This window comes from Rhodamnia argentea, chromosome 7 (assembly GCF_020921035.1).
Source record: "Rhodamnia argentea isolate NSW1041297 chromosome 7, ASM2092103v1, whole genome shotgun sequence".
Classification (NCBI taxonomy): Eukaryota; Viridiplantae; Streptophyta; class Magnoliopsida; order Myrtales; family Myrtaceae; genus Rhodamnia; species Rhodamnia argentea.
The window spans coordinates 27,763,319-27,781,432 of NC_063156.1; the positions used below are offsets into that span (position 1 = coordinate 27,763,319).

At 43.5% G+C, this 18,114-nt stretch overlaps 2 protein-coding genes and 1 pseudogene across 4 annotated transcripts; all 3 read left to right on the plus strand.

Annotated features, from left to right (window-relative positions):
* Positions 1-1,038: 1,038 nt before the first annotated feature.
* On the plus strand, positions 1,039-7,003 carry LOC115733334 (1-aminocyclopropane-1-carboxylate oxidase homolog 3-like). Its single transcript, XM_048282664.1, has 5 exons — positions 1,039-1,600; positions 1,681-2,002; positions 2,118-2,366; positions 5,879-6,423; positions 6,655-7,003. The coding sequence occupies exons 1-5, from the start codon at positions 1,053-1,055 to the stop codon at positions 7,001-7,003; spliced, it is 2,013 nt and encodes a 670-aa protein (XP_048138621.1). The 5' UTR covers positions 1,039-1,052.
* Positions 7,004-9,998: 2,995 nt separating this feature from the next.
* On the plus strand, positions 9,999-12,350 carry LOC115733196 (1-aminocyclopropane-1-carboxylate oxidase homolog 6-like). 3 transcript variants are annotated; one of them, XM_048282170.1, is made up of 4 exons: positions 9,999-10,568; positions 11,095-11,416; positions 11,530-11,832; positions 12,305-12,350. In XM_048282170.1, the coding sequence occupies exons 1-3, from the start codon at positions 10,021-10,023 to the stop codon at positions 11,797-11,799; spliced, it is 1,140 nt and encodes a 379-aa protein (XP_048138127.1). In that variant the 5' UTR covers positions 9,999-10,020; the 3' UTR covers positions 11,800-11,832; positions 12,305-12,350. The 3 variants fall into 3 exon arrangements, with proteins under 3 accessions (XP_048138127.1, XP_048138128.1, XP_048138126.1); XM_048282171.1 differs by lacking the exon at positions 12,305-12,350 and adding an exon at positions 12,008-12,022; XM_048282169.1 differs by lacking the exon at positions 12,305-12,350 and having other exon boundaries at positions 11,530-11,909.
* Positions 12,351-14,975: 2,625 nt separating this feature from the next.
* LOC115731327 lies at positions 14,976-17,078 on the plus strand (annotated as a pseudogene).
* The last annotated feature ends 1,036 nt before the right edge of the window (positions 17,079-18,114 follow it).

Genomic DNA, 18,114 nt, shown 5'->3' on the forward strand with positions numbered 1-18,114 from the left:
TTAAGCCACGGTTGTGGCCGGGTTTCGGATGTCTTTAGAGTCGACAAAGCTTAGGATGTTTAAGTATCTTGAAAATGGCTTTTGTTGACTTTAGAATTGTTAGAATCAGAGTTTGATGGAGAAAGTTGTGGCGTAGACTAGTCCGACGAGTAAGTTGCGCGTAGCGCATGGAAGGGAACATTTGCTACGTTGAGCCTTTCGTTGTTATGTAGAAGTCGATTGGTCGATGAATAAATGTAATTAGTCGAGTTGCTCATTAGAGTAGTTATTACTCAGTTTTTGATCCGTTCTTCCGTATATTTGATAAAAATTCGGATGTGTCGGCTCGAGTAACTCTTGTAGGTTGGTGTTGGCCTTATTAGGTAAGTGATACAATTTCTTCTTGTATTTGTATACTCATACTTAAAAAATGATAAGTACTAGATAGGTCATGAGCTGAGAAATAGCATTTTTGTTGCATGAATATGATCGAACAATTACTGGCTTTTTTTTTAATTAAAAAAAAAACTATTACCACCTCTATGTGATTTGTGAACCTTTATGAAAGGATTGAGAAAAGTTCATGGCTCATGACTTGTGAATGTGGTTTGTAAAAAGTGTTATGATATGATTGAAACACGAGAGCTATATGTGTTTTGGTTTACATAATCAACTTAGTGGTATATATATTCTAATTTATATGAAAGATTATATGAAATGGTATGTGGCCATCTTGTGACGTGATTCTGAGTTGGCTTGCGATGTGAAAAAGATGTTGCAAGTTTAAATACTCGTGTATCATCTTCCCCATATGTTGGCAGTTTTAAATATGAAAGATGGTACGATAATTGCAAATCAATCGGAAGCTATTTGTATTCGTTTGACCAGAAACATTAGTCCATGCACCATCTGGTAACAAGTTCCTTTCGAGCGGACTGTATCGGATGGCGACTCGGCACCTCCCACCTCTCCATTGTTTCTGCAGAAATACAGATTAGATGGTCATCCATATAGCCTCACAGAAAGGACACAATTCAATCACCTTTGCCGGCTTCAAATTTCCCCTTACAAAGATGCAAGCCTCGCCCAGGCATGGAGAATCCGTCACCTGTAGCGGACCGCACCACGACAGAGCGAAAGAAGCAGAGGAATTCCACGAGACAAAAGCCGGAGTCAAAGGCCTCGTGGACTCAGGCCTGGCCAAGGTTCCTCGGCTCTTCATCCACCCGCCCAAGAACCTGCGTGACTTGTCCTCCGGCACGGATCGAGCTGCCACCGGCCTCGAGGTCCCGATCATCAACATGATGGGCTGTCGGGATTCCCGCCGGCGAGATGTCGTTGACGAGCTTCGCAGGGCATCAGAGACGTGGGGGTTCTTCCAGATAGTCAACCATGGGGTCCCGGCTGCCGTGATGGACGGCATGCTGGAAGCTGTCACGCAGTTCCACGAGCAGCCTGAGGGAGTGAAGAGAGAGTGGTACTCAAGAGATGACGCAAAGAAATTCAGGTACTACAGCAACGGAGACTTGTTCTGGTCCCAAGCAGCAGCCTGGAGGGACACGCTGTTGTTCGATTTCTCGTGTGGAGTGCCAGACCCAGAGGAAGTCCCTCTTCTATGCAGGTCTGAATCACGATTGATATACCATTCCTTCACCTAGAAGAGAACGTTCCTGATGCTTTCTTTCTTTCACTCCTCTGCAGAGAGCCGGTTTTCGCGTACGAAGAACACATTGAAAAGTTGAAGAGATCTCTGTCTGAACTACTATCCGACGCATTGGGGCTTACCTCAGGTTATCTTGGTGAAATTGAATGCATGGAATCCAAGAGAATTGTAGGCCATTACTACCCGATTTGCCCGGAGCCCGAGCTGACTCTGGGCACAATCAATCACTCAGATGCCACAATTCTCACTCTTCTCAACCAAAACAATCATGGAGGCCTCCAGGTCCGCCACCAAAACCAGTGGGTTGATGTGTCCCCTGTACCTGGAGCAATCCTAGCCAAGATTGGAGACTTCATGCAGGTACCAGGATCGTTCACATTTGTCATTTGTTACACATGTTTCCGGTTTCGATTGAGGTCGAGAAATCTTAAGGTCAAGGAGTGGTTTTCCTTTATGCCTGATTTGTTGATTGCAGCTTGTTAGCAACGACAAGTTCAAGAGCGTGGAGCACCGGGTCCTCGCTAGGAGGGCTGGGCCGCTGGTCTCGGTCTCATGCTTCCTCTTCCCGGGAGGGACATGGAAGTCGAAGCCATACGGGCCTATAAAGGAGCTTCTCGATGTGAACCATCCACGCTTGTACAACCAGACCTCTTTCGCAGACTATCTTGGGTATTTCTGCTCGAGGAATGGCCTCAACGGCGAATCTTTACTTCCTCATTTTAGAGTAAGTTCTAAAAATATTTAAGCTTTAAATCACCTTTTATCTAATAGTTTAAACTGTAGTCTCACAAAATTTTATATAAGTGAGTTCAAGTAGAGAGTACAAATTGTGTGAAAAGCTTAATAAAGATGTCGGATTTCACATTAATATGATTGGTTTATCTTTTCATCAAAGTTAGGACCGTCAATCATTATCGTGGCATGATTCTATTGTTCGTGTCATGCTGTCTTACTGCTTTTCAAACAATTTATTGTGATGAAAGGTCTTTCTCGGTACAAAAAAAAAAGGTCAAAACTTATCAAGTTATGTCGGTTTTGAGTTCATCGCGTAGATTTGAGCTTCTCTTGGTATTATCTACTTAAACATAGTCCGCTTGCGATACAAACATTATTTATCATACCAACTTTGAAGATCGGTTTCGAGTATGCTCGGCACTAACTCAATTTTTTTTGGCACTAACTCAATTGACAAATGCCTAAATTAAGGGTTTCATCTGACCAATTCAGGCCATTCCCATGTGAAATGGAATCTGGCTCGGATTAGGGCGGTGGTTCCAGATGTGACGCCCTGGAAAATCCGACTTTTGTAAAGTGCTTGAATTCAATAAAAAGGATTAACATTGAATTCCGGTCGGTATCAAATTTCGGATCGTAAGGACATAAGTGACGAATTTTGGACGAGACCCGATCCATCGTTCGGTTTCGATTAGGTCTCGAAGTCTTAGTCGCCGCGATTTAGGATTTTTAATTCTCGCGCCTAGACTTGATCCGAACTGAGCCTAGCCGTGAAAATCCAAGTTTCATTTTTAGTCGGGGGTGGATGAAAAATTCATTCAGTCCCTATTTATTGAATTACTCTTTTACCCCCTATCTTTATGCAAAAAAAGTCAAAATTATCAAGCTTGTGGGCCCCACCCCATCATGTTACCTTTTTCCTTTCCTCATGCACCCCTCCCATCAGCCATCACTCCTATCATCTTTCTCTCTCTCTCTCTCTCTCTCTCTCTTTTTCCCCTCCCCCACGTGCTCTTTTCCCTCTCCCTCTCCCTCTCTCTTTCTTTTCTCTCCTGCTGCGATCAGACCCCCCCTCCCCCACGTTATTTCTTCTTCTTCTTCCTCTTCTTCCCTGCTTGTTTGCGACGCCTTCCCCCCCCCTGATTGAAGCTGCTGCCACGCCACCTCCACCCACACCAGCCTTCATCCACCTGCAGCCGTGTCGTCCCCGTCGTCGTACCGCCGAGCTCGCCAATCGCCGCTAGAAAGACCCTAGCCCGAGGACCCGCGACCCTCTCCTCCCTCTCGGCTTCTCCCTCACCCGAGCTTCGACGGACCCGCGACCTCCGGCTCAGACCCGTCAACTCCTCCACCTCACCCGGCCGGATCCCGTCGCCTTGCAGCCTCGACCACCAGATCCGAGCCCGAGCTCTAGCCGCCGCCGCCATCACCTCGCCGGTAGCCACTCGAACCCGACGCTAGCTCGCCGGTCCCGCGCGCCCGGACCACCTTAAGCCCTCAGATCCGAGCCGCCGTACTGCCGCCGAGACTCCGTCGTCGATCCGAGCCGTTTCGCCGAAATTACTGTTCGGTGAACAGTACAGTGAACAGTGTAGTGAATAGTGCGTGTGAACAGTGTCAGTGAATAGTGCGGGGGGTGAACAGTGTTCTGTGAACAGTATCGCGTGAATAGTACCTCGCGGCCGTGAACAGTAACAGCGTGAAACAGTGCGCCGCGGCCGTGAACAGTAATTCCGGCGCGCTGAACAGTAATTTTCGACACCTGCCTCGAAGTTCGTGCCCAACCCGACATCAGCCGCCGTTGTGGTGAGTCGACCTCTAAACCCTAGTTATGGCGCTAATTGCGCTTATGGTTAGTTAATTAATTAATTATGGTGTTTAGATAGATTTAATTACGGTCAATTTAGTTAGAAACATGAATTAGGCTAAAGGATCGTAATTAGTTAAGTTAGTCGGATTAGGTAAGTTATATGTGGTTAATTGATAATTAGAATTGACTGATCGCGAGCGAGCGACAAGTTAGGAACGAGGGCGCAATTGACTGTCAATTGGAAATTGGAGATTATGAAAAGATTGAATGACTTCAATTGATCGTCTCATCAATTGATTGAATTGAGTGCTTGAATCGATTGTTGAATGTTGTGGATGTTTGATTTGGAGACTGCTCGTCTCGTTTCGCGTGAAATATCGGTCGATGAAGTTGTGCATCCATGTGACCACGTATGAGATCAAATTGCATATTTTAGCATGAAAACGGTCCGGGGCCAAGTCTTTGAGCATGCGTATATGAGCATTCGACTAAATTTGAGAAATGAACTAATTCAATGTCGAATTACTTGGGTGGTCACATGAGAATTATCGTCGGCCCGGGGGTACCAGGGGACGATTCATGAGTTGTATAATATATTCGTCCCGGGGGTACCGGGGGGATTATTATCGTCGGCCCGGGGGTACTAGGGGACGATACATGAGTTGCCTAAAATATCCGTCCCGGGGGTACCAAGGGGATTAATATCGTCGGCCCGGGGGTACCAGGGGACGATACTTAATATTCTAGATATGTCTGTCCCGGGAGTACCAGGGGGACTATCGGTCCTTATTGAAGGAATAAAACGATGTCCGGTCCCGCCGTAAGAACACCAAGCGCCTAGTGTGCTGAACCTACGGGTTGAATGTGATAATAAATGGACCGCGTGTAGTGTCCTATGCATGCAAGTTGTGTGATATTTTGCCAATTAATTGATGGGTTGACTGTTATGTCAAGTTGGCATCGCATTATGTGTGGCTTCGTGGGGTAAACTTGCATGTGGTCGGGTTATCTACTCTATGATGTTGTATCTGTTTGATAGGATGCCCTGGGCGAATCAACGTCATAGCCGGGCTTAGGCGTTGACTTCGGCGAGATTTATTTCTCACCCCGTCGTGGACTAACATTTTCGGGTCTCGAGTGATGGAACCCACGGATGCTAAGATTTGGCTGCTAGATTAGTCTTTTGAAGTAGATGAAGGTTTAACCTTAGTACCTTTGTTTTGAGATCCTCGAGAGCCGCCCCGAAGTGTGGGGTTGTATGTGATTGCCGTAGCTCCGTAGGGATAAAGTTCGTCCGCTTTTGGTTAATGAGTGAAGAGGTCTTTTAAATGAACGATTGTTGAGCTGTCCTATTAGACTATCCTCGTTGTTTGTAATTATTTGGGAGTGTAGCACGTTCCGCATGCGTTTGAAGTACGTAGGTCGATAGCCCGCTTGGAACGCTATCATCTATGACCCGTGGCGAATTAGTAGGGATGTCGCGAGCTCGAGAGTTGGGGCGTGACACCGGACCCGCCCCCAACCTCTTGTCTCCTGGGGAATCCTAGGCATTTGGTTCCCTTGACCAAATTTGTGCAATGGCTTCTCTCTAGCTAAACATCTTCATATCATTCCCATGGTCACAGCCTCACATTGAGCAGGGCTCAAATTCATTCGATCTTAACTAAAACTTCAAACTTTGTCACCGCAAGATGATGCAAACCTCGCCTAGTCCAGGAGAATTCATCACTCCCTGCGACACAGTTTATGACAGAGCGAAAGAATTGCGGGAGTTCGACGAGACCAAGGCTGGAGTCAAAGGCCTCGTGGACTCCGGCGCGGCCAAGATCCCCACGATCTTCATGCACCCGCCCGAGAACTTGCACGGTTTGTCATCCAACACGAACAAGACCTGCCTCCGGGTCCCGATCGTCGATCTGAGAGACTGTCGGGATTCTCGGCGTCGAGATATCACCGATGGTATTCGCGAAGCATCAGAGGCGTGGGGGTTCTTCCAGATAATCAATCACGGGATTCCACTTGACGTGATGGACAGCATGTTGGAGGGTGTGAAGAAGTTCCATGAGCAAGAAGTGGAAGTGAAGAAAGAGCTGTACTCTAGAGATGGTATGAAGAGAGTGAGGTACTTTAGCAATGGAGACTTGTTCCGGTCAAAAGCAGCAACCTGGAGAGATAGCGTCCTATTTGATTTCCAGGATGGTGTCCTAGACCCCGAGGCTGTTCCTCCTATTTGCAGGTATATACCTATAACTTGTGAGAGTTAATAATTGAAGTTGCTACGTGAAAAATCAGAACAACTTGGTTTTGGAGTATCCTTTAACAACCTTAGTAACAACAGTTGGGGGAGTGCCAAGGTGTTCCCCAAGTCTGAACGTGCATTCTTCCAAAAAAGCAAAAGAACATAAACAATGCTACAAACCTGGATACCGAATACTCACACACTGTGCTTACATTTGCTCGTTTGCAGAGAGGCAGTTTTCGAGTATGAGAAGCATATGGCCAGGCTGAAGACATCTTTATCCGAACTATTCTCGGAGGCATTGGGACTTGGTTCCTCTTATCTCAGTGGCATTGAGTGTATGAAATCAGAGACACTAACATGCCATTACTACCCAGCTTGTCCTGAACCAGAATTGACTCTCGGTATAATTAATCACTCGGACTTATCGTGTCTGACTCTTCTCCTTCAAGACCACCACGGTGGCCTCCAAGTCCTCCATGAAAACCACTGGGTTGATGTGGTTCCCGTGAAGGGAGCGATTCTAGCCAACATTGGAGACTTTATGCAGGTAAAGAAAGTTCCACCTTTTATCTGACATTATGCTCCCTGGCATACATAACATTGGAGTCGGTTTTGAATGCCCGTCATTACATCAGCCATAGAATGAGTCTAGACAATGTTTTCTGAGCAACCAATCGAATGTAGAACGAACTTTCCATGATACACTGAGCACTTGAGAAGAATCATAAGTGAAGTAACAGAGCAATGTTGCGGCATGAGAGCACACTGCATTGTATGCCTAGCTCTTTGCCTTCATCTTTTGAAGTCATAACTCCCTTTCTGGTCTAATACAATGGTTGCAGCTTGTTACCAATGACAAGTTCAAAAGCGTGGAGCACCGAGTACTGGCCTCGCGGGTTGGACCCAGGGTTTCAGTCGCATGCTTTCTCTCCCTGAGCGGGACGCAAAAAACCAAACCCTTTGGCCCAATAAAGGAGCTTCTCTCTGAAAACAATCCACCCATATACAAAGAAATCTCTCTTTTGGAATACGTCACCCACTATATGTCCCATGGCCTGAGTGGCGATTCAGCACTTCCTCATTTCAGGATAAGCGATTCCAAATAGGGCAGAGTTGTGGAAAATCTTGAATGAGTTTGTGGCAGGACTTTGTACCTGTCTGTTTCGATATGTACAATAAAATCTTACTAATCTCAAACAAACCAGTGGCAAGGTTGATTCTTCTGATGCATTGTGTGATGTGACTAGATGTCGTAACAAGTGATGGAACCATAGAATGAAAAGCTATTGAAGATTTGCTCAATTGTTCTGAAAATTTATCAGAACAAATTGATTGTCAACAATTTACGCCATACTTTTTCACTAGCATTGACAAGCATGTTGGCTTCAACTTGTCTGAGTCAGAGAACAACTGGCTCGATTAGATAAATTCTAGAAATTCAAGAAGTTGATTACTCGCTAAATTTGATGACGGCATTGGAAAAATAGCGCAAATCCAGGAACCAAATACATGCTGCTTAAAACAGTAATGGACAAAAGAAATGACCATATGTTCATCTGAGGTGTTACCCTTGATTTTCTGATACAAAATGCGAAGTCGCCATTGTCCTTCTTACCACCCTCAGAATCTATTTCCATCCCCCAAAATCCTTCTCCTGGGGTGAGACAGAGCAAAACGTGGATATATTCTCGTGTTGTGGAGAAAAATCCTGTGCAAATCGCTCTTGGACACCATTACCTGCCCTTCATCTACAAATGTACCAATGTACCTTCGAACTGAACAAGAGCCAACTACTTATTTCCGGGCATAACTTCCAAATGCATGTATTTTAAGTTCCCGCTATTTGGCACACGAGCTGAAGGAACTGATGACCAAATGCACATATCTTGCTGAATTTACTGTCGATGCAGTGGCATATAGCAGTAACAGCAGATGGAAGCAAGATCACTGGAAGCTTAGAGCGTTAGAAACATCATCACCCACAAAAGGGCAGTAAACAAGAGATCTGCACGATAACATGCCCATGCCTCCACAAGCAGCTGGCCCTTCTCACGAAGATTCTCGACCATGATCGATTAGACCTTGAGATGGCGGCCCCACTACCGATGCCCAGCTTGATCCTTGTCCATTACTGGAGGATCCCAGTACGAATGGTTCAAAATATGTTCAGATTAAACTCATTTTAAAGATCTAGCAGACGTGCAATGTGACATGGACGTCTAGTTGAACTCTGAGGATCATGAATAGGGTGATAGCATCAAACAAATCATACAATTAAGTTCCAGGCCATCTCGGGAGAACGTGCGGGCTATAGCGAGGATAGTTATGGCAATGCTATATGCCTACAATGAGGAGAGACAAATGATAATGATGTCATCATCACAACCAGTACTTACAGTAGCACCCATTGGGTTGCACGAGGATGAACCGCCTAAAACTGTTCGGTCGATCGGGAGGACCACTCGAGCTCATCTATTTAATGATGCCGTCCCCTACCCCTTGACCTATCATACGACAGATTTCACTTCAAGATTCACTATAGGGTTCAGCTAAGCAGATTTCAATGTATAGTTCAATTAGTTTGCCGGCCCATTTCATGAGGGATTCGCTTCTGCATTTCGTGACTATCAACAACCCCGGACTCCGACTAGTTCTCCTAGTTCGTATGGATCCGATTTCTCTCCTTTTTTTCCATGCCCTCCTACAGTAAGATATGTACCGTACGTGCGTGGGATATTTTCTCAATTTGATGATGGATCCACATCATAGCCACGCTGGCCATTACAAGATATGCCTTCGTCATCTATACATCATACTCATCCGAAACCTCATTCTTGTTCTCGGTACAATACTAGACTTGTCGAACAACAAATATGACTTGATTGTGGAATAGGATGCCACGTAGGAGGACGACATCATTAGTGAATGTAATTGGGGTTGAGGATTGTTATCTATCATATCAATTTTGATTCGCTGGATTTTTTTAGCTCTTGGATTGTTATCCACGTTCTTTTAATATGGATATGTCACCTTCATATATCTTACCAATTTTATTTTATGATTACTTTTCATTAATTATTTGCATACTAAATAAATTAATTAGACAAATACTAATTTATTAATTAATTATATATCTTAATAATTTTCCAATTAATTATTGATAATTATGTTATAAAAATAAGCTTCAAAATAAAAAAATTTATAAATAAAATATATGTTATAAATATAAAATATATAAAAAATGTAAACACGTTATGAAATTTAAAAAAAAAAAAAAAACCGCCCGCGCGGCGCTCCTTGTTCAACACCTCATGGCCCGTGTGGCACTTGGGGTGCCGCACAGGCCACGGTTGGCACTAAGACTGCCAATCGGGGTCCAATTTCGTAAATAAAAAAAGAAGGTGACCCAATTTGGTAAAAAAAAATTTGGACCTATTTTGGAAAAAAAAAAAACCCTCACCTAATGGTCCTCCAAGTTTCAACTACTAGCTCTCCATGTTTTTCTGCAGGATATAAATGGTCGTGGAGCCTCTCACCCAAATGGACACAACTCAATCACCTTAATAGGCTTCAAAGTTTCCACTTGCAAAGATGCAAACCTCGCCCAGTCATGGAGGATCCATCACCTGCGGCGGACCACGCTACGACAGAGCGAAAGAAGCAAAGGAATTCGACGAGACCAAAGCTGGAGTCAAAGGCCTCGTGGACTCGGGCGTGGCCAAGGTCCCCAGGCTCTTCATCCACCCACCCGAGAACCTGCGTGACTTGTCCACCAACACGGATGGGGCTGCCACCGGCCTCGAGGTCCCAATCATCGACATGATGGGCTACCGGAATTCCCGGCGGCGAGATGTGGTCAACGACCTCTGCAGAGCAGCGGAGACGTGGGGGCTCTTCCAGATAATCAACCACGGCATCCCCGTCGACGCGATGGACGGCATGTTGGAAGCTGCCAAGCAGCTCCACGAGCAGCCTGAGGGAGTGAAGAGAGAGTGGTACACAAGAGACGACGCAAAGAGATTTGGGTACTACTGCAATGGAGACTTGCTTAGGTCCAAAGCAGCAACATGGAAGGACACCATCTGGTTTGATTTCTCGCGTGGAGTGCTGGACCCAGAGGCAGTCCCTCTTCTATGCAGGTCTGAATCATGATTGATACCCTATTTATGTAGTGTTTCCATGTCATTTTGAAAGGGAAAGAGACCAGTTTTGGTTACAAAATTCAATACAGTGTCAGGGTGAGATGTCCCATGTTCGATGCTTCACCCTTTTTCGCATTTCTTTATGACTTTCCCTTCTTTATACACACGGGTTCAACAATTATTTCCAGCACTTGCTGCAGGACTGTTCATATAAAAATGTGCAAATTGCGTCATACCCTTTCATATATATATATATATATATATGTGTGTGTGTGTGTGTGTCACATATGTATAAGTTTGGATTTTTTTGTGACAAAAAAACAATTGTGGAAGTGAGCAAGTTTAGGACTTATGACGACACAAAAAAGGGTTGGGACTTGGGAGTATTTGTGCCCCAAAGCACTATTTATGACTTTCCCTTCTTTAAAAGCGTAAGGTGTTTTAGACATCTTCGGTGGGTCAAGAACAAATTCCCATTGTGAAAGTCTAGAACTTTGATGATGCTCTTTTCACTCCTCTGCAGGGAGCCAGTTTTCGAGTACGAAAGACACATCGAAAAATTGAACACATCTCTGTCTGAACTATTATCAGAGGCACTAGGGCTTGATTCAGATTATCTCGGTGGCATTGGGTGCATGAAATCCAAGAGAATGTCATGCCATTACTACCCAATTTGCCCTCAACCAGAGCTGACTGTGGGCACAGTCAATCACTCGGACGCCTCCTTTCTCACCCTTCTTCTCCAAAGCAACCATGGAGGCCTCCAAGCCCGCCATCAAAACCAGTGGATTGATGTGTCCCCAGTGCCTGGAGCAATCCTAGCCAACATTGGAGACTTCTTGCAGGTAGGAAGATCATTCACATTTTGTCAGTTGTTGCAAATGTTTCCGATTCGATTAAGGTCGAGATATCTTCGAGTCAAAGAACGGTTTTCCTTTTGCCCGATATATTGATGCAGCTTGTTAGCAACGACAAGTTCAAGAGCGTGCAGCACCGAGTACTCGCTAGGCAGGCAGGACCTCGGGTCTCAGTCGCATGCTTCCTCTTCCCAGGAGAGATGCAGAAGTCAAAGCCATATGGGCCAATAAAGGAGCTTCTCGATGAGAACAACCCACCCATGTACAGAGAGATCTCTTTCACAGATTATTTTGGGTATTACCTCTTTAGTGGCAATGGCATGAACGGTGAAGCTGTACTTCCTCATTTCAGAGTAAGCGAGTCCAAGTAGAGAATACAAGAATGTGTAAAAGCTTCATTGAAGGTTTTGGTGTTCACATGAAATAAGACAGCTCTATCTTCTCATCAGTTACATTAAGAGGACTACAAGTGAAAAAAATTATTCAGAGTCCACACATTGTTTACGGAAGACTGAATCAGGAAATGGCAAAGACATGAAGGAACTGAACCTTTTTCTCTTTTCTTTATTTGGACCAAAGCAATGAAGGAACTTAAAAGGAATCTGGTCACCCTTGCAGCTGGACAAGGAGGTGATGATATAACTTTATAATCAGTGCAACTTTGTACTCTTAGATGAGGAATCTCAACTCTTAGACATGCATGCATATAACTGATACCTCCCTATAGAGCACTAAACTCGAACCATCGGGGGAAACAAGGGAAGAAGAACTATTCGAGTGATTGTTGTCTATTAAAGTTGTTTGATTAGTTAAACTAACATGAGAGCGAGTCAGATGGTCTTTGAATCACCTACTTCATATATATTCGCCCTTTAGGGAATGCCAATGGACTTACAAACACAGTTAGACACTACATTAGTACAATAAATCCTGAGTGATGGACTGTATATTTGCTTGAAAGAAATGTGGAGGCCGCTGCTAGTCGAAGTGTCAAGTTGTTGATTGAGTTACGATGCAAATTGTAAATCTCATGTGAGTGAAAGTTAGGTGAATGAATCGAAAGGGCAACTTCTAGAAATGCCAGATTCGAACTCTTATAAAAAAGATTCTAACTATTCATTAGCAAAGAAGTCATGAAGGCTTCCTCAACACAAGCCTTTTGATGATGAAGGGTCAAAACATCCAACTATCGGTTGCTAGAGCAAAAATCGACAATTGAAATACATCGAGAAAACTTTGCAGAAAAATAAAAAAAACCATAAAATGTTTTGTTTACTAGTTTTTTTAGTTGATTTTGAATTTTTTTGCCATTGATATATTCTGAGCACGTTGAATGTTAGTTGTACACTTTCATAACACCACCTATTTCAACCGCCGGATGATTTTAAAATTTTTATATTAGTGATCAAAAGATCGTCAACGTAACTATTGATTGAAGAAAACTATGTTTATACAAGTACAATTGAAGAAAAGGTCACGCTATTTTCATTCCCGCTATAGCTAAAATATTGCCTATCGTCATGTTCTGACAATATTAATTTTTATGGGTCCCACCTTTTTGTAAGCATCCTTTGTGTTTGGTTATGGTGTCCCGTTCATTTTCTTCTTTGTCTTCTCTTGTGAGCCCCATTTTCTTCTTTTTTTTACTTCTCTCTAGTCCCTCTTAATTTTGGTCATGGTTTAAGAGTGGTCTACCTTCGTTATTTGCCGTCTACATCGCACTCATCAGTTTTTGAATCTTTAACCGGAGTGTGATACCCAAGAGCACAATAGACCTAAAGGCTCTTGTTCCTAACAGCAATGAAAACACCGGGATATGAACAATCGAAGGGGAACAGGGCCACCTCATCGCATAAGAACTCGGACTTGAGGGTCGAGTTCGCAATCACCTATTTAGCCCTCTCAATCGCTGGCAGTGATGGCTTGGCGGTCGAGATTGGTGTGGAAGTAGGAGAGACCCTTGAGGTGAGGAGGGGCAAATCCTCGCCGGTCTTGAGGATGGGATTGTTGTTCTTTAAGGTAGCATTTTCGGTTTGCATAAACAACTTAATGAGAGTGAGGGGTGAACTCGAGTCATGGACTTGGAAGTTGGTAAGTGATGGTGAATCAAGGATGACGGTGATGATCGAGACCAAGAAGAGGAAGAGGGAGAAGCAAACATTGCTGATGAGCTTGATGGGGATTCGGATGAGGGCTTTTGAATCTTTAATGGGGGTAGGTTTTTCTTGTCATCGTGATCGATCATTTGCATAATTTGAGCCCCCTCGTCCTTTTGTCTTTCCTTCGCGGCGCAGTACCCTGTGCCGAAAGAAAACCCACGATTTTTCTCTGTGCGGCTCGTGCTCTTTTTTTTTTTTTTTTTTTTTCGTCTCGGCTATTTGTGGGGTCCACTGTGTGCGGCTACTTTTCCATCCCACGAAAACCCTTCCTTTTGTTCATTATCTGACAAAGGACTCATTCACCCATGGGGCCCGCTTGCTTTCTTTCTCTCTTTACGGCCACAAAATCTTCACGTTTTCTTTTTGCAGCAATGAGATAAGTCCAAAACTTCATCTTGATCAAACTTGAGCATTCACGAAATTGCCACCGTACCAAAAGGAAAATAATAATAATAATAAAGCAACATCAAAACTCCAATAAATATCAACTTTTGCATTAAGCTCAAACTCGAGATATATTTTAACACCGATAACGAAGAGTCAAACGTCCAACTATCTGTTACTAGAGCAAAAATCGACAGTTGAATTACATCAAGAAAACTTTGCAGAAAACTTTGAGTTGATTTTGATATTTTTTTTGCCATTGATATATTCTAAGTATGTTGAATGTTAGTTGTTGCCCCGGCATCATTTTTAAAGCAGACCAACCCACAATCATTGTACGCTTTCATAATACAACCTATTGCAACCGCCGGATGATTTTAAAATTTTCATAGTAATGATCAAAAGATTGCTGACGTCACTATTGATTGAAAAAAGTTATGTTATACAAGGACAACTGAGTCAAAAGGTCACGCTTTTTCCACTCCAACCATAGTTAAAACACTCCATATCATAATGGAGGAATAAAAGAGTCTATGCACCTGATTTCGAAACTATCTTGCTTTAGGCGAAATCACGAGCTCAAGTTCTTCTCTTCTATCGCCTTCTGTATCCCCGACTCAATGAGACAATCCTTCAACCGCGCGATATCTATATATGCTCCTTTATGTGAGGCAGGTTTAGAGGAGAGACTTGAGTGCTATTTACAGAGTTTACAATTGAGTCTTCTCATCACGGGCCGGACTCAACTCGACCCATACTATACAGGCCCATATTAGACTAAGAATTATTATATATTGTCTTTTTCAGACCAACTCGTAAAACAATAAATTAATATCGTAACACGGTAAATTACAATCTTAATTAATATAAGCCCACGTTAGGAAAACTCTGGCAATGGATTCTGACCCAGATTAGGACAAGAACTCTACACCTACCACAAGCTTCACCTGTTAAGGGAATCTTAGGCATTTGGTTCTCTTAACTAAACAATGGCCTCTCCAGCCGATCTTCTTCATAACGATCAAATGGTCACAGCCTGTCGTTTGATCAGGGCTCAAAGTCCCTCAATCTTAATTAAGACTTCAAACTTCATCACTACAGGAAGATGCAAACCATGTCCAATCATGGAGAATCCATCACCTGTAGCGGACCAAACTACAATAGAGTGAAAGAATTGCAGGCATTTGACGAGACCAAGGCCGGAGTTAAAGGCCTCGTGGACTCTGGCATGACCAAGATCCCCAGGATCTTCATCCACCCACCGGAGAACTTACTCGATTTGTCAAACGACACAGAAGGGACTGGTCTCCAGTTACCGATCATCGATCTAAGAGGGTATCAGGACTCTCGACGGGGGGACATCATCGATGGAGTGCGCGAAGCATCAGAGGAATGGGGAATCTTTTAGATAATCAATCACGTGATTCCGCTCAACTTGACGGACAACATGTTGGAGGGTGTGAAGAAGTTCCATGAGCAGCAAGTGGAAGTGAAGAAAGAACTGTACTCATAGAGATGGTACGAAGAGAGCGAGGTACTTTAGCAATGTAGACTTGTTCCCGTTCAAAAGCAGCAACTTGGAAGGACACTATCATGTATGAATTCTAGGATGGCTAGCTAGACCCAGAGGCTATTCCTCCTATTTGCAGGTATATTTCAATCTTTTTCTTTTCTTTTTTTGTTGCTGGAAAGCTAAATAATTTTGGCCTTTTTCTCTTACTGAGGACTGGTTGGGATTCAATTTAACGTACTCCCGTCAAAAATCGGAAACCATGTCGGTTCATCCTGCGTAATGCATTTCAATACAGCTCAAAGCTTGGCATTTGAGTACCCTTTAACAACATTAGCAACAGTTGAGGGAGTGCAAAGGCGGTCCACAAGTTGAACATGCATTTTTATCGATTAGGAAAGAACTTATTCCATGCTACAAACCTCGATACCGAAATAGGAAGTTACTAGCTTGACTGTCTGATTGTCAATTATTCCCGACCATACGATCTCCCAATCATGGAGTACTTTATGCAAAATACGTGATGGTAATGTGTGCATCTACGGTTAAGATTGTATCGTCCCTAATAGTATTGTCGGGAAAGCATTTCCCTACCGAAAACTCACACATGTTGACTTTAATTTACACGTTTGCAGAGAGGTGGTTTTGCAGTTAGAGAAACATTTGGTGAAAGTGAAGACATCTTTAGCCGAACTATAACCGGAGGGACTGGGGCTTGGTTCTGCTTATCTCAATGGCACCGCGTGTATGAAGTCGGAGACGGTAACATGCCATTACTACCCACCTTGTCCTGAGCCAGAATTGACTCTCGGTACAATTCATCACTCAGACCCTACGTTTCTGACTCTTCTCCTTCAAGATCACCACGATGGCCTCCAAGTCCGCCATGAAAACCACTGGGTCGATGTGGTTCCTGTGCATGGAGCACTTCTAGTCAACATTGGAGACTTAATGCAGGTAAAGAAAGTTGCCAACTCTTTTTCTGGACCATATGTTGTATGGCCTACATAGAAAATACAAAATTGACCTCGAGATACGTATCTCCGGAGTGCTCACATAAATATAAAGCGAGTCTAGACAATATCTTCTGAGCCACCAACGTAATGCGATATGTACTTCTTCAACGCCCTGAATGCTTGAGAAGAATCTTTTTAAGTGAAATTCCATAGCAATTGTCGCAAGGAATGAGTTCAAGTCGAACTCTTGATATTGAACAACCATGTCACGCACTTATTAGAGGACTACAAGAAAAACACACTGCCATGCTATGCCTGACTCTCGACATTCATCTTTACCAACATCGGTTGAATGTCATAACTCCTCTTCTGGTCTAACATGATGGTTGCAGATTGTTACCAAAGGCAAGTTCGAAAGTGTGCAGCACCGAGTACTTGCCGGGCTGGTCGGACCCAGGGTTTCGGCCACGTCCTTTCTCTACCCGAGCAGGATGCAAAAGACCAAACCCTTTGGGCCAATAAAGGAGCTTCTCTCTGAAAAAAATCCACCCATATACAAAGAAACCTCTCTTTTGGGGTACTACGACTATTTCAAGTCCCATGGCTTGAGTGCCATTCAGCAATTCCTCATTTCAAGATAAGCGGACTCCAAAGAGAGCAGAGCTGTGGGAAATCCTGAACGAGCGTGTCTTGACTGGTTATACCATTTATTTGAATGCAGTGGCAGGACTTTGTTTTTATCTTTTTCGATTTGTCCAATAAAATCTTATATGGAAAATTGCAATGGTTTTATGAAACCGTATACTATGGCAAACCTTATTCCGTGGTATTCACATGAGATTCTCTAGTCAATATGGAACCTCACTACCCATCAATGTGTGGTTTCCTCAGTAGTTCACTGATAAAGCGATCGACTATTAACTGACTGGTTGTAGGAACTCTTCTTATGTATAGTGACGGGCGACTTCAATATGATTAGCATTAACTTTCGACGGCTATGAATTTCCCCCAAACTGTAGTTACATCTTTAAGCACCTCCGAGTTGTAGATGCAAAGGAAGATTCATCATCGTTAATACCAAACATCGGGGAAAATTGCACATATTGTCATTGAACTTGCAGAAGTGATGCTCAAAACTTTAATTTCTACAATCAAGTCCTTGTCCTTATAAATTTTTCTCTGTCACCAACTCCAGCAAATTGAAACTAGCGTGTCAAATAATTCCAGCCATAAGTTTGATGTCGAAATGGTCTATGGGACCATGGAATGAATAGCTATTGAACATTTGCTTCATTGTTCTGCAACCTGATGAGTACCAATAGATCCAGAGAATGATTGACTCGATTGCACACATCAACCACATTCGGATCCTTCTGATCAGTTAATTCAAAAATAATGTTTGATCTCCGCATGATAACATATCCCTACCTCCACAAGTAGCTGGCCATTCTTACTAAGATTCTCGACCATGATTGAGTAGATCGATATGGCTTCCAACCTCCACTGCCCAGCTTGATCCTTGTTCATTACTGGATGATCCCAGTACGTCTGCTTTATTATGACTGAGCGACAAAGTTCAGAAATGGAGCATCATTCAGAAATAAACTCATTTCACATAGGTAGCAGACATGCTATGTGCCATGGATATCTATTTGAACACTAAGGATCTGGAAAGAA